General features: G+C 45.3%; 1 protein-coding gene across 4 annotated transcripts; it reads left to right on the forward strand.

The window, feature by feature from the left end:
- The first annotated feature begins 1000 nt into the window (after positions 1-1000).
- On the forward strand, positions 1001-16063 carry PTHLH (parathyroid hormone like hormone). 4 transcript variants are annotated; one of them, XM_075551923.1, is made up of 4 exons: positions 1001-1291; positions 4275-4397; positions 10156-10578; positions 15584-16063. In XM_075551923.1, exons 2-4 carry the CDS (start codon positions 4297-4299, stop codon positions 15591-15593), a joined length of 534 nt encoding a protein of 177 aa, XP_075408038.1. In that variant the 5' UTR covers positions 1001-1291; positions 4275-4296; the 3' UTR covers positions 15594-16063. The 4 variants fall into 4 exon arrangements, with proteins under 4 accessions (XP_075408038.1, XP_075408039.1, XP_075408040.1 ...); XM_075551924.1 differs by lacking the exon at positions 1001-1291 and adding an exon at positions 3550-3700; XM_075551925.1 differs by lacking the exon at positions 1001-1291 and adding an exon at positions 3778-4079.
- The last annotated feature ends 528 nt before the right edge of the window (positions 16064-16591 follow it).

Raw genomic sequence — 16591 nt, forward strand, 5'->3', positions numbered from 1 at the left:
TATCCCCACTTGGATTTAAAGCAAACCACGCCTGAGGTCCACTGAGTCCTGGTGCCACAGTGGTTGTGCCCGAGGCACAACCCTTTGGTTAGCAAACCTCTGTGCTGCTCTTTGGGAAAGATGTGACAGTCCACAAACAAGCAGTGAAGACTGGACAACACTGGCTTTCTGATGTTAATGGGGTTCAAGTCAGTAGACAACAGCTCCCTCACAACTCTCAGTCCAAGCAAGTGATTAATGTTTTAAAGGGATCAAAAGGTTACTTGGAGCTGATTTTTCAAACTTCTCTATGCAAACCTCAAAAAAAAGCGGGGGGGGGGGGGGGACTGAGAAGAGAAGGGGCTAATTTCATTGTTTGGTTTCAAAGGATTTTAAAGACATACCTTGAAACTACAGATTGGCAAATTCTGCATCTGGATGCCTCTACTGGAAATTACAGAAGGGACTTCAGAGCCCATGGGCACACGTTTAGAGTTAGAGGTATTCTCTGTGGGTTTGTATGTTCGTAAAGAAAAGCGAAAAAAAATGAGGTAGTAAAACATAAATGTTCGTTTAAAACATGTGCTTTATTTTCTAAGTTGCAAGAGGATGCATAAATTAATTGGTTATATAAAAGGGTTTTAGGTGTGAAGGTCCATTTAGGAGCCTCTTTTTAAGTTGCGGTATAATCCTGTCCTTGGGGATAGGAAGATGGAAGTATGGGACTTGCTCATGGGCTAGGCATTTGTGTAGGTGTAGATCTCATGCCAAGCTGTCTTCCAATGGAAATACTTCAGATTAAAGGCAGGCCTTCCAATCCTCCAGTTTGCTAAGGTAGAGTTGCCTGACAGCAAGGCCTAGGCAAACACTCAGCCTCTGTGGGCTGATTCTAGCCCTAAACCTTAAAAAAAAAAAAAAAAAGGTGTGGCGTAAGGAACCTCCTACTGTGTCTCACTGGCAGTCCTCTGTTCTCAGCATTATCTCTGAGATACCCAGTTATATTGGAAGCTAGATTATGACGTCAGAAATGATCGTTCACAGAGGAGGCAACAAGGGTCTTGGGTATATATTGAGGAGAATTTCTTCAGCCTGCTGGTAATGAAGAGGGCAGCTGAGGAGAGATAGCTGCTTTCTAATAATTCTCCTTGGCAGTAGGTGGAAAGGTTCTCTACAGGAAGTTTCTCATCCAGTTAAGACTTCATTTTACTTTCGGAAGAACAAACAAAAACAAAAATATTCCGGGAAAAGACTGCTGAGAAGATAGATCTACCTCTGGCCAGAAGAGCAGAGAAGACTGTAAATCAAGGAAAAGGTGAAGTAATAAATTATGAGGAAACTTCAGTTCTCCAAGTTTTTAAAGACTATTTATTTTTCCTGAGCCTATATTTTTTTTTCTTTTTGTGGAGGAGAGAAAGTTCTGAAAATAATTTGATAGATGTTTTTCCATTAACACCAAGGGAAGAGCAGGATTGGGGGGGTGAGGGAGGGGGTAGGAGAAAGGTGGGAGGGAGAAAGGGGTCGATTTTGTTTAATTAGTAGAAAAAGCAACATAAATCAAAGCAGTCTATTGATGTCAGCCTTTAATTTTTAATGTCTTGAGAGTATAGTGAATTTATTTACCACATAAGTGATTTAGTATTTTCAATCTGATTTTTGTTATAACGTTTTATGGAAGGGGGGAGTTGACTTCTTAAAGTCTTAGTAGCTTGAAACTTGGCTACGTAGCTTTGAAATTTTATTGTGAAGGCAAATATTATCATTTTAATGTTAAACAGCTTGCAAGTACTAAAAGACTTATATGTGATTTGCTTTTTACAGATTTACCCCCTTCCGGTCTAAAGATTACATTAAGGCTCCTGAGTCTTTTTGGAAAGCCCTTATTAAAAATCAGAAAGTGCTAGAAGTTCAAAGGTGGATATTTCTGGGTAGTGGAATCTTTGTCTGTCCTTTCATACCATGCAAACAAGTCTAATATTGAGAACTTCTTCAACGTTCAAGAAAAGTTGTGGAAATTCCCAGAGGTTTTTTTTTTTTCTTTTAAAGGAGAGAAGCCAAATTCTAAAGTGTGGAGTTGTAAGGATGCAAGTGAGGGATATGGGAGCTTCTGAGAAGGGCTGCCTTCACCCTCAGAACTAAGCGGGGCACGCTAATTGCTATTTGCAGTTAATGAGGGGAAAGGGAATGGAGAAGAGCTGGGGTTGGTGAGAGGGCGCTATTTCACACGCCCATGGTAAAATGTGTGGCGCAGCGGTCAGAAAGCCAGGTTTGATAAAGGTCAGGCTTTCTTGATCATCTGAAATCTCTAAATCACACTAGCCTTCCAGAGAGTAATGAAACCTATCAGCAGGACCGCCTGTCTAGAAGGCAAACATCCCTTGAACGGCTCCCAACTACCCGTGTTCATTTCAGAAAGATAGAGGAGCCCGTTGGGCGGGTGTCCACATCCGCTGCAACCCGTTCCTAGACGATACTGCCCAGTAATTCGGAGCAGTCTTTCTTCCCCGCCCAACAGCATTGGGGAGAGGCTCTTGCTTTCTCTTCGTCTCTCCAAAGCTGAGCAGCCTACAGCGATTGTTCCGCCGCATCTGCGAACAGAAGCGGCCTTGGGGTGCACAGCCGTCCTATTAATATGTAACAGGGGGCTGGGGGGCGGGGGTGAGGGGGCGACAGGGTAGGGGATCTGGAGAAAGGGTGGGCTAGCGGAAAGGGCAGTTTGCGCGCCCCAGGAGCGCGGGACCCCAGAGGTTTTCCGAAGAGGGTCTCTCTCTCCATCATCTGCGCGGGTCTTCCTGAAGGGGTTGCAGACGTCCCCAGCTGTTCCAAGACAGCAAGACGTCCTCTCTGGATCTGAAGTCTCAACCCCGGCCCGGCTCCTCGGAGCCAAAGCTCTACCCCTTCCCTGGCCGAAGCTCTCCTTGGGGCTCAGCCCGAGGAAGTCAGGCAGGGGAGATCCCATCCCTCGCCCCGCGCTCTTCAGCGGGTTTCGGGCTCCCGAAAGCCACAGGCCCGCGCGCTCTAGGCCGGGGCTCCCTGGAGCCCGCGCGCCCCGGCCCTAGCTCCGTGACCTCCGCCTGGCCCGCCCGGGCGCTGCGGTGGGAGCGGGCTCCCCGGCTGCGCAGGGCTCTCCGCACGTCCTTGGGGATCCCGACTCCCCAGACTCGCGGCGTGGCCCCAGGCCAGCCGCGCTGGGCGGGAGCGAGCGGATCCGCCCCCGCCCCGGGCTGGGGCGCGGGGGGCGAGCGCGCTGCGGCCGGAGCTCCCGGGTGGGGCTCGGTGGGGCTGCGGGCCGAGCCCGGGCCGGCCCGGCGGGGGAGGGCCCTGGGCCGCGCGCTGCGCCCGCCCGCCCGACTCGGGGCGCCCCTCCGCGGGCTCTGGCGGCCGGGGCCGCCCGTCGCCGCCCCCGCCCCCCGCGCCCTCGCCTGCCCCGCGCGCGTGCCTAGGGCGCCACCTCTGTGCGACTCGCTCACTTCTCCGGCAGGTTTGCCTCGGAGCGTGTGAACCTTCCTCTGCTCCGCTTTCAGCCGGCCTCCAACTCGTGCCGCCCGGGCGCCCGCGCAGCCGGACCCCGCGCCCCCGCCGCTCGCTCGGGCAGCGGCGCCCGAGCCCGCCCGCGCGGCCACCTGGCCGCCCTCCCCGCCGCCGCCGCCGCCGCGCGCACTTGAAACTTGTCCTCAGGGGGTGTGGAATCAACTTTCCGGAAGCCACCAGCCCACCCGAGGAGGTAGACAGACAGACAGCTCGGCGTGTATATATACACGTGTCTCTCTCCATCCGTGCGGCTCGCTTGCTGCCAGTGACCGCCGGGGGCTGGGGGCGAGCTGTTCTCGTGTAAGGAGGGGGCCAGCCTGCTCCAGCGACCCACGAGAGCTGCGGGCCAGCTCCATCCGGCATTGCTATGGGAGACGTGTAAACACACTACTCATCATCATCGATGCATCTATAACACCATTTCATTTTCGCTCTTACTGCAGAGGAAACACCTCTGACTTGTTTTGCCGCGCCCCCCTGGCTTTTCTTCTTTTGGCCCCCCCTATTCCGCCCCCCCCCCTGCCTGCGCGGTTTTTAAACAGCAAGAGTGGCAGTCGCTGATTCCTAAATCAGTAAGTGCTGAGAGTGTCCAGAGAAGGTTTTTCTTTTTCTTTCCCTCTTTCCCCCGGTTCTTTCCTCTGCGATTTGGGAGATGCTCCTGCTGTTGGAGCAGCTCTTTGCGAAGGGCTGAGCGCGGGGTGGCGAGGGTGTGCGGAGAGATGGCGAGGCAGGGCTGACGGTCTGGACTCTCTTCCATTCTGGTGCAGGTCCTGAGTGCGAGAGGGGACGATGCTGCGGCGGCTGGTTCAGCAGTGGAGCATCGCGGTGTTCCTGCTGAGCTACTCGGTGCCTTCCTCGGGACGCGCCCTGGAGGGGCTCGGCCGCCGGCAGTAAGTACTCCGGGGGCCCGCGGAGGGCTGGGACGGGCTGCGGGACCGGCGGCCGGGCTGCGGCGCTGCCGAGGGCTCGCAGTGGTCCCTAGTGCGATCTCGGCTGGCTACCTGCCCTGGGCGGCGGAGGCTGGATCCCCAAAGCCAGCGGGAAAACTGGTAGAACCTGTAGGAGAGAGAGAGCCTGGGGATAGTTTCTTTTTGTGTGTTTGTGGATTTCCATCAGAGGGAGCTTTTTACAGAATCTCCTCTTAGACAAAGAGCCTCTGCTCCTGGTGAAAGATAAGGGTTACTTTTTCAGGACCTGGGGAGGTTTGGAAAGGATGGGTTCCAGCGGCTTAGATTCCTCTCTGAGAGCAAGCTGAAGGATGCAGGCAGCGGGCAGATGTCTGCGTGCGCTTGTGTGTACATCCTGAATGTGGGTGGCAGTTTGTGTGTGAAACGCAACAACAAAACTTACATCTGAGTTTATGATGAGTGACATAATTTTAAGCATATAAAACAGAACCGCATTACATAATGAAGGCATATTATATAATAAAGTAGGGACACTTTTGCAATAGCACAACTCCAGTGTTATTACTGATAAGGTTCACGTTTAGGGATGTTAAAGTACTTGATTTCAAAATGAAGCTTAAAAGATGAATCCTTCCCACCCCCACCCCTTTGGAGTTGCTGCTAGTAGTTTTAAAATCCAGGCTTCATCTCTACATTGCAGACTGAAAGCTTGTATTTTGGTATTCTCAGTGATTCTTCCGACGATAATTCTGACTGTGAAAATACCCACCCACACCAGGGAACGATTGCATGAGTGGAAAGTTGGGGAAATGGTCTAGAGCAATAAGGAATATTATATTTAAAAGTCTGTTAGATCTTAGCAGTTCATTAATGTGTATAACACTGCCTTTAGTGATCCTTAGAAGTGCAGACTCAATGTTCAGGATGGGGAAAGTTTGAGAACGGAGATGAGATGGTCTCTGGAGAAGGTGTTAAGGAACACTTTCATACTGGTAATAAAAGTAGTAATAGCTACTATTTACAATCAAGTTCATAGCGCTTCCTTGTCAATTCTCAAAGGTGTACAAAAAGTCACCTGTTTTATATATGCCCTTGGTCTATTATTATTAGGACAGAAAATCCTTAAATGAAATTACTCTAGACATGTCTGAACTTTGGCACCCAAGTGAAAATCTATTCTGAATCTCCTAAGGCAAATTGTGTCGAACCTTGTGCTGAAGATAAAGCTGCATTGTATTCTTCACATCAACGTTGGGAGAGTGCATTTGTGAACATGTTCTTCAGACTTTTTGTTCATTTGAGACTTGTATTAAATTCACTTATTTAAGACTCATGGGTTAAAGACGGAATATTTAAAGACCCACATAAATATTGTATTTATTTGGCTAAGAAATACTGCCCTGGAACAGAGCCAACTTGTCTTGACGTTGTCTAAGAAATACCTGTTTTTCTTTTGAGAAACAAAATGAACTGTGATTGAATCCACAAGTTAGAGTATAAAAATTAGGGCCGAGTTGTCCTAAAGGCTATTTTTAACTCTTTGTTAGTTGCACCTTGCAAAATCCACATCAGAAACTACTTAGCAGCCAGAGACTGTTACAATTTTGTTTGTGGGTGAAATATAATATTGTAGTTAAACACTCACACTCAGCAGATGGTTCTAAAACTAACACAAAACAATCTTATAGTGAATGGCTAATAGATCATCACACTACCCTGGTTTGTCATCAAGGCTGCAACCATCAGTAGATGAAGATGTTTCATCAATTATTTACAGCCACATGGATTTAAAAAAAAACGCCAAGTCATTGTTTTGCATTGCTGCCAAGTAACAATAAAATGTGTGTGCAGACAAAACAATCTACTATTATGATAAGTAAAGCTAGGTTCTTGAAAGAAATTTTAACATATAGTCAAATGACATTGCTACCCAATTATCCTTCACATCAAGTAATAGAGAAACTGCTGGAAGTACAGATAAGAAAAACAAACAGAGAAACAACAACTAGGGGAGACCTTTCTTGGGAGAAGAAAATCCTACAACACTAACAATCCCTGAGCCAAACAATGGAAGCAATTGTCACTTGTGAAGCTTTTAAACTTGTTAGCACAGAAGGCTTTAATTAGTAGCGTTTGGGTATGAGTGAGTTGAAAACCAAAGCCTAAACTGGCTTGAGACAGGTGGCTCTCTGTGTGTTTAATGGAGAGAGGGAACACCAGCACATTCAGAAACCTAAAGTACCATTGACTGATGTGCCTGGGAGCCACACTCAGGCTATTCCACCGAATAGCTTTCAACTGAGTCATTTGGGTTGGAAAGGCCTGCTGGTGAGTCATCCTAATGCTCACCCTCTAACCCTATCTCTTTCACGTCCCAGAGAACTTTGCTCCTCCAGTGCAGCATCAGAATCCTAACGTAGAAGTGCTGCTTCTTCCTGTGCCGGAAGAGGAATTCTCCTTCCTCTGTTGGTTCCGTGTTCCTTGACAGTTTCTTAGAAATCTAATCTTTCTTGAAAATTCCCTTGAAAGTCATTTTTCCATAATGCTATGCTTTGCCTAAATTTAGAGTTATCTTTGTTAAGCATTTCCCTTACTTTTTGCCTTAAAAAACAACAACCAGTAGTCAAAGGAGATCATGAAGCATAATCCACTTGTCTTTCCCTGGGAGAGCTTGTTGCTGTCGTTGTGACGTGCTAGCAAATCAGCTCTGACTTATAACAGAATGCAACGCTGCCGGTCCCAGGCCATCCTCACAAATGTGGCTATGTGTAAGGCCATTGTTGCAGCCACTGCGTCCGCCTCTCTCCTTGACAGTCTGTCTCACTTTCTCTGACCTTCTACTTCACCAAGCATGCTAGAGTTTAGGTGTGGAATAAATGCCAATGGGAGCTATATGCTATGTAATGTCAGCAGACAGAGAGAGGAACAGACCATATTTACAACTCAATCTCCCAGAGTTATCTAATGTTAAAAGCTCCTTTATTAGAATTTATCACCTACCACCTGTGTTCATCTAGTTTGTACCTGCCAGCTATTTACATATTTACATCTCGGTTTGTTCTATCTTAATTTTGAAAGATTTAGAAAGCTCCATGGACCTAACCCTTTGTGGCTGACAATAGATACCTGCCCCTCTCATGCACTGTCCCTTCAGCCACTCATTCTTTACAGTATTTTCTATGCATGACTCTTGAAATTCAAATAACATTTTATAAGATTAGCTTTTAAGAAAATGTATGCTTTCTACTACACTAACCATCTCTTCTAAAAAGGCACAAGAAAAGCTTTGGGCCTTGCAGTAGATAAACTGTTTTAAACCAGACAGAGTTGTGCTCTGCTGAAGACTTTGGATGAAACAGAAGGGTGGAATGATCGCTTACTTCTTTTCCCATGAGAACCTTCCTGGGAAAGCACAGTGCTGAAGTGAGGAGGACAGTGTGACTCACAGTTGACAGGCCGGCCGAGATGGCAGAGGTCTGCCTGCCAGTCAGAATGAGCATGCGCAACAGTGCCTTGAACAGAACAGAGAAACCATGAAAAATGTGGCTTTCGAGTGAAGTCAGACTGCCCTGTCTTAGAAATGTGGAGCAATATACATAGGTTGGGGATCTGCCAGGCATCAAGAAAGAAGCAGGAGGGCCCCAAACTATAAATGATACCTAGTTAATAGCTTCTTTTGTAATGTGACATTTTAAGAGATACTAATTAAGGAACCATAATATGAAATGGGTGGTTTTATCAGTCCTATTCTTACCAAACATTATTGGAAGATGGAAATGCATGGTGCCAAAGCCTCAGATTGGTAGATGACTAAACGTTTCTAGAATATGAAACATTGCCACGAAGTAAGGGAACTTTAATCTGGTCACACGTGGCACCCTCCAAAAGGAACAGAGACTCCTGCATGGCTCATTGAAACCAGGCTTCAAGCTCCTGTAGATTCCTTTCCACTAAGTAATGTCTTTTTAAAAACAAGCTACATGGCTTAAAGTGATTCCTCACACGAAAATACTAGAAAGAGGTTGGAAGGCTGGCAGTAAGGCACCGAAGAATGAGGGCTATAATTTTATCACGTACCCCTTCGTTGGCTCCTCCTATAACTAGATAGTCTCTCATCCCTCAGAGACAAGAGCCCTAGACCCATATTTTGGTGATGAAAATGGGCTGCGTGGGCCAATAACGTTGGTCGCCAAAGACATGTAGAAATTGTTCCTCATTCCCCTACTGTGGTTCACAGCAGGGCCTTTTGGCTCTGTTTCCTTCCCTTCTTGTTCCCTCGACAGACGATGCTTCCGTTTGAGCAATAGCAAGAGGTAAAGAACCCCAAAAAGGCCAGTCTTGGTTTTAGAGTCAGAAGAATGAATTTTGCCAGCTCTGGCTGTCACTTTCTTATTCTGTGACTAGCTCAAACCCAAACCTATTGCCATCAAGTCGATTCTGACTGAAGCCCCCTAAGGGCCGGCCCCTTCCCAGTTTTGAAGGCTGTATTCTTTTGAAAGTAAGCCAGTTTGGGGGAGCACTGGACTGGTAAGAGGTGGAATACGATGACGTGGAGTTGAGGCTTACACTACATATAAGCTTTCTCGCCCAAACACTGCCGTCGAGTCGATTCTAACCCATAGTGACCTTCCAGAGCATGATAAACTGCCTCTGTGAATTTCTGAGACGGTAACTCTATACAGGGGTAGAAAGCCTCGCCTTTCTCCTACAGAGCAGCTAATGGTTTTGAACCGCTGACCTCGTGGTTAGCAGTCCTACACATAACTATGCTACCAGGGTTCCTTGGATAAGCGTTAAACATGCTTAATTGATATGTACCCAGGGAAGAATACAAAGCATACCTGGCTGAGTATTTAAGCAAGAGTTGGAGCATTATCCAAAAGGCTTGGTAGAGAATGAGCTCATTCTAGCCCACTATATTTTCAGCAGAGTGATTTTTAAACAGAAGACTCCTTTATTTACTCCTAGAAATATGTTAAAATAAAGTGAGCAAATCGAAAGAGAGAATCGCTCAACTAATTAAGATAATACTCTCTGAAATGCAAAAAAAAAAAGTAAACTAAAAACTTGAAGCACTGAAGCAATAGAATGACCTCACTTAACAAACAACGAAGCCCCTTTTCAGGAGACCATCTTCCACTTGACAGGAAAATGTGAGTCTTCTCCCCTCCTCTCTCCTCCGACAGACTTCAAATACAGGTTCTGGGGAGCTGGCTGCCTGACAGCATGCTGGCATTCAGTCTGTTAGTCAGGGAAGTTCCTGCACAGACCCTCTGCTCACTTTACCCTTCCGCCTTCGTTTGCTTTACTCTCACAGCTTGCTGCTCGTCAAGATTCAGTATTGTTTTCTGAACGTGTAAAGTGTGTGTGTGCGTGCGTGTGCATGTGCGTGTGCGTGTGTGTGTGTGTGTGTGTTTTCTGAGCTTGGACTTCTGAGTTGATTTCCTTAACCGAATTCTGGAAAATGGGAAAAACATCTCAGTGACTTCCGCCCACATCTGGTAGCATAATTGAACCCTAAACACGTTAGAATGGGAAGGGAGTACAGCGAGCACTAGTCCAACTCCTCCCTACTCCCGAGGTGAGGCCCCACGGTGCAGGAAGATGCCTGTTGCAGCTCCTACCTTCTATTGGGCCAACTCCAACCCGACGGGAATCTCCCTTTCCTCGTGCATCTCCGTTGTCTCTGCCAACAAGTTGAATTTGTTTTCTTGCCCCCTCCTGATATTGTTTCCTACAGCAAAAGAGCTGTGTCCGAACATCAGCTTCTCCATGACAAGGGCAAGTCCATTCAAGATTTACGGCGACGATACTTTCTGCACCACCTGATTGCAGAAATCCACACAGCTGAAATCAGAGCTACCTCGGAGGTTTCCCCGAACTCCAAGCCCTCTCCCAACACAAAGAACCACCCTGTCCGATTTGGGTCTGATGATGAGGGCAGATACCTAACTCAGGAAACCAATAAGGTGGAGCCATACAAAGAGCAGCCACAGAAGACCCCGGGGAAGAAAAAGAAAGGCAAGCCTGGGAAACGCAAGGAACAGGAAAAGAAAAAACGACGGACGCGCTCTGCCTGGTTGGACTCTCGAGTGGCTGGGAGTGGGCTAGAAGGGGACCAGCTGTCTGACATCTCCACAACTTCGCTGGAGCACAATTTACGGTAGGGCTTCTTCTCTCACCCAGAGCCCACAGCCTCTCCGGGGCGTTCTCAGCTGGGTGGGGTACCCTTCCCTCTACCCTGCTGTGGTCAACCTAGAACTTTCTCCCCTTTCGTATCTGTATCAATCGCTCCATAATTTAAAAGCTTACCAAACCTAGATGACCCGGAATATTACCTGACTGGGAGCCTGGTGGTGTAGTGGTTACATGTTGGGCTGAAGTCCTCCTGGTTGGCAGTTCAAAACCACCAACAGTTCCTTGGGAGAAAGACTGGGCTTTTTTACTCCCCTAAACAGTTCCAGTCTCGGAGACCCACAGTGGGGGTGGTGTAGGGTGTCACTGTGAGTCAGCAGTGACTTGGTTGGACTGAGTTTGACTTTGGAGAAACAAGGCCACTCCTCCCCCACACACACACAAAGAGAACTCATTTTTCGTACCCCATCATTCCGTACCCGAACACCAAAATTCATTTCTACGCGACCAAATCATTGAATTGCTTCCTTAAGTCTTAGAAGCTACTAATCATCTTCACCATTCCTTTATTCTCACATCTTCCCCAAGTTTCTTCATGGTCTTTTCTCTCTTAACTTTTTCAACTTGAAGAGAGAACTTCAGCTTGAAGAGTATCTACATAGACTACAGAACAAGATCTTAAGCATAAATATTTCTGAGCCATTCACACTTTCAGAGATTTAACACTGGTTTCTGCTAGTTCATTAAAACAAAAATTTTAAGAACTGGCTTAGAAAGTATGTAAGTTGTTCTCATCCACTGAATTGTTCACCAGCAAGTTGAATGCGTTTTCTTGGGTAACACAGCAGCAGGAGTCATCCAACCTCATGTGCATAGGGCTTGCTTCTCCGCAGCCCAGAGATGAAGTAGTGAATACATTCACCGAATGCGGAGTTATTCAGCTAAGGTTCAAGTCTTAAAGGGATTGTAGGTCGCAACCTTGAGTTGGTCTTTCTAAAACTCACTTTCCTCCTTGGCAAAATGAAGACAATCATTTTACCAACTTCATTAGGTTGAGTGAAAATTAAATGAGATCACATGTGTTAAATCAGTTAGATAGGAAACACCTAATAAATGGCAATTTATTTCAGTGCTTTTTAGAACTACTAGTTGTGATTGTACCTGCTGTATGTATGTTCCTGTGAGAAAAAAAGGAGGGGAGAGGGGCCAAGTATTCAGTGCATTTTATATGAAACCAAGAGACCTCTCTGTGAAAGACCTGAGCAAGAGCCTAATCAATCCTTAGAACTAGAATATATCTCCCCATTTCCTACTGCTTAAACCAGTGCTTTCATGGCACGATTCCATCACACCTTGCTACTGACAGGTGTTCTGTGTTTACTTTCCAGTACAGCGCTTCTATGGGGTTTGAAAGAGGAAAACAACACAAGATCGCATCCTATGCAACCGATGATCTCATTATTTAAAGAGTCCCCTGTGACTTCTCCAGGTTGTTCTGCTGACTCTGGTAGACGTAGGGGGACAGAGTGATGTTTCGAAGGAGAGTTTGAACTTACTTGCATCACATCTCGGTTTCAGTTACGTTGACAAAGCCCATGACTAAGTAGCAATGTAAAAAGGCCATTATGACAGGCATGACCGAGGCACCGCTTCAGCAGTCAATGTGTACCGGCACTGCAGAGACACTCACAGCGCAGTGACAGGCCTGTCTCTGCAGATATTTAATGGATCCGTTGTTACTGGTAGCAAACTGTCTACATTTTGACTCACTGTATATCTTTGGTGTGTTTTTTAAAGATATAATCCTAACAGTACATATTTGTAACTAATGCAAGGACTCTGTTATGGTAAAGCCTGTTTGTATTCTTCACACACACACACACACACACACACACGGAGGCTTCAAAAAGTTTGAAAAAATAAAATCACAAGACAACTTTCTTCCACAAACTTTTCGAAGTCCCCTATAAGTTATAGAAGTAATTATTATAATGAGGTACAGAAGTATAAATGCTTCCCTAAGGATTTTATTCACGTAAAATTTGTGATCTTTTAAACGTATCTGGAGAATTAATGGAATAACGCTCGCCAGTTCTTAAGCCCAAAGGTGCCTCCAACTTAAAATAGGTCTAGTGAAAACTAAGCAGAGGCCTAATCAAATCCAGACCTAAGTCGGAGTAAAAAAAAAAAATGTTTCTCCTTCTCCTCTCTGTTCTTTGGTGTGAGGGGCGTTCATGGAAAGCGCTGGTTGTTTGGCCGCCAGATGTTGGCACGGTCCAAATCCACCCCAACAGAAGGTGCAGGAGAGAGTGGGGAGATTTAGTGGTGTACTGGTGAGAACCTATGGGCCTCCAAACATTTTGTAATTCAAATAAAATCTTTCCAGAATAATGATTTACAAGTTTTCTAAAAGAGCGGTCTTTCATTGATGTTTTCTCTTTAGACCCTTGGTGTTATTACAAGATTATGGGAGGGAACTGATGTGATGGAGGCTTCTGCGTTAGTCTAATAGATGGAGCACTTGTTGAGTCACTGCTGAGTCAGAGCGGCCTGTCTCCCCTCATGTGTACAGTTCAGGGGGAGGGGGCAGTATCTAAGGTCAAAGTTTCAAGTTTACTTTTTGGATTTGTTGATCTTGCACGTGAGATGTCCAGATGTAGTGGGACTCGTTTCATTCGAATTACGAATTTTGCCTCAGTAAATATTGATTTAGGGATAGGTGATTAATGTAAAAAGCTATTTTCATCTAGGGTTTTAAAATGTCACACACATACATGCATGGATCAGAAACATACACACACGCTTTGTAAGAAAACCCATAAAACTCAAGCTCACGGCCATCGAGTTCAGACTCATAGCAACCCTGTAGGACAAAGCAGAACTGCCCCAATAGCTTTCCAGGCTGGGAATCTGTACGAGCAGCCGGTGGGTTTCTACTGCTGTCCTTGCAGCTAGCAGCCTAATTGTGACCCCTGGCCACCTTTTCAGATGGTGTTATAATTTAAGGTGACCAGATTTGCACATTGGTAAAGCGGGGCACCATTGATAAAACTCAGATCCTGGCAAATAGCCACATGGCAGCCGAAAACTGTATACCCTCGCTGCTTGTGCATTCTTTCCAAAAATTTGGGACATTTTAAAAACACCACGGTGTTAAAAATCGGGACTGTCCTGCCCAAAGTGGGACATCTGGTCACCTTATAGTTAACTCTGCTGCTCTAAGAGGTGACTTTCATAGGAAATCAAGAACAAGGCCATCAGATTGAGCAAGGTGAAGTCTAACTAAAAGATCTAGCCTTTCATATACTCCTTTTTTCTTTCTTTCTTTCTGAGGTCATGATTGTGTGAACTATTGTTCATTTTTTACTCCATTGTCTTATTCTTAAACCCAGAACACTACTTGCCACTTCGTATCAAAAAATGGCAAGTTGGTGCAGCACAAAAGTTACTGGTGCTTGTTGTCATCCCTTTGGTTTTAAACCTAATTGCAGCTAAATTCACCTGCCACTTGAACTTGCAACCTTAAACGTATCTTTTCTCTGCCATTAAGAACCTAACCCAAGCCATCGGTGCACCGATCGATCTCTTACAACTGTAAGACTGGACTCTCATCACTCAACTTGCTTTTATTACTTCACACTGCACACAAAACTCCTAAATGTCAAGAAGTGGCTCTTTTTCAGATTTCACACATGCAGGTTGCACTCTGTCCACAAGTCTTACTCCAGTGACCAAGCCAATCGATTCCATTTGATAGTTATTTCCTTAGGAACCAGTGTGCAACGACAGAAGTAACGCTGAACACAGAGCAGAGGAAAGTCTACTGACCTGTCTCACTGCCTTCACAGCACGTGGAAAACTTAGAAAGCCCTCCGCCTCGTGGGGCACCCTATTCTGAGTAGTAAAAGCAAACACGGCGATCTGGGTTATAGCTATGTTTTGTTTTTAAAATCAATGTATTCTTACTTCTTCTCTACTTTAACATCCTATTCAAAGCAATAGCCACCCAAATTGCAGCAGAGTATGAAAGAAGTAATTCTAACTTAGCTTCAGCTTCCCAAACTAAAACCCAATCACAGCTCATCCATTAGGGTCCAGAGCAGCTAAAGCTCAGATGAAGTCCCCAGGTGCAAGCCGTTCAAAGTGCTTGACTCCTAGCTGAAAGACTGGAGGTTCAAGCTCACCCGGAGGCACCTCAGAACACAAGTTTGCCAGTGTACTTCTGAAAGTCAGCCACTGGAAAGGCTGTGGAGCATGGTTGCCCTCGGACGCACCCTGATTCTCTTTTGCCCCGGAGGTGCCAGGAATCAGACATGACGACAGCGGGTTTTTGTTTGCCTTTTTGTTAATACACAAGAGCTATCATCCCAAACATGCTGTTTCACTGTACGTCCTGATAACCTTTAACCAAGACTTATACTAGCCTCACCACGCGCCATTATCTAGGGATAAAAACCTTACTGCCATCGAGTCCATTCCCATTCACAGTGGCCCTTTAGGACCGGCAGCTAGGGGCCCTGTGGGTTTCCAGTACAGGAACTCTTTTTCAGGAGTCTCAAGCCTCGTTTTCTCCAGTTTCAAATGGCTGGCCTTGCTGTTCGTAGCATCTGAAGATGTAAGCCATCTTAGTCACATGATACTGGGGAATGAAAGTGGATTTGACGATGGATTTCTCCCCTGAGCTCGGTAGTTGAATTCTTAAGCGTGCCCCTCTCCCAGCTGACAGCTCTTTGAAAATTCTCCCAGGGTCTTCTGTTGCCGACAGAAGCATCATTAGAAAACAGACACCATTGCTTTGCGCCTCAAGGATCACTGACCCTGGGCCACAACTCTGGCTGTAACAGAGATAGATCCTGGTGAGACACTTGGCTCCCTCAGGCATCTTTGTGGGAACTATTTGCAAGAAGACCCCTGAATCTCTTTTGCATTGTGATGCTAGATTCTTTCATTGATAGCCTGTAATTTATGTCTCGTCATTTGTAAGGTGAATTAACCAATTCCCTGCTCTTCTTCCCCTTTCCTTCTCTTTGCAGGAGACACTGAAGTTTTCCGCAGAGGCCTTCAAAGAACATATTGCAGGATTTCGTAATAGTGAACGTATGGAAAGTATTAGAAATATTTATTGTCTGTAAATACTGTAAAGGCATTGGAGTAAAACTGTCTCCCACATTGCTCTATGAAGCTGCACATTGGTCATTGTGAATAACTTTTTTTTTGCCAAGGCTAATCCAATTATTATTATCACATTTACCATAATTTATTTTGTCAACTGATGTATTTATTTTGTAAATGTATCTTGGTGCTGCTGAATTTCTATATTTTTTGTAACATAATGCACTTTAGATATACATATCAAGTATGTTGATAAATGACACAATAAAGTGTCCCTATTTTGTGGTTAATTTTAATTAATGCCTAAATATAATTATCCAAACTGATTTTCCTCTGTGCATGTAAAAATAGCAGTATTTTAAATTTGTAAAGAATGTCTAATAAAATATAATCTAATTACATCATGACTCAGAGGGTGAATTATATCCTTTAAGATGTCTAGTAGAAAAAAAAGATGTCTAGTAGAAGGAACACAATGTACTGTTTAAAACTGCATTGAAAATAATCTTAAGCTTAATTTGCTTTAGTCGGTACATATTCCAACACATTCACATTAGCTGTTCATTAAAAAATGCTTTAATGTGTTTTGTTTTATTATTCCACGTCAAGTCCATAGAATGGCTTAGGTACCTAGATATCCTTGTAGGAAGTACATTCAATTTGAGGTGGAGTCGGGAGAAGGCAGAAAAAAAAAACACAAAGAAGTATGGAAAGAAAGGATTAAAGAAATTTAGACAAGAGAGCCAACCTGAGCATTAAAGCAATAGACAGACGGGAGAAGGGATGAAGCAGGGAAGCAGGCAAGGAACAAAGGCATGGAGTCTTTTTAAGCATATTAGAGTTTAATTTGAGGAGCCTTATTCTTAGTGGCAACAACAATAATCACCGTCAAAAAGGTACTTGAGAGTCTGCCTGTTAATCTCCTTCCA

Source organism: Tenrec ecaudatus, chromosome 6 (genome assembly GCF_050624435.1).
Source record: "Tenrec ecaudatus isolate mTenEca1 chromosome 6, mTenEca1.hap1, whole genome shotgun sequence".
In the NCBI taxonomy this organism is placed as follows: domain Eukaryota; kingdom Metazoa; phylum Chordata; class Mammalia; order Afrosoricida; family Tenrecidae; genus Tenrec; species Tenrec ecaudatus.

Coding starts and splice junctions, on each gene's coding strand:
- PTHLH (XM_075551923.1), top strand. CDS start 4,297: ATGCTGCGGCGGCTGGTTCAGCAGTGGAGCATCGCGGTGTTCCTGCTG. Junction 4,398..10,155: donor GAGGGGCTCGGCCGCCGGCA/GTAAGTACTCCG, acceptor TGTTTCCTACAG/CAAAAGAGCTGTGTCCGAAC.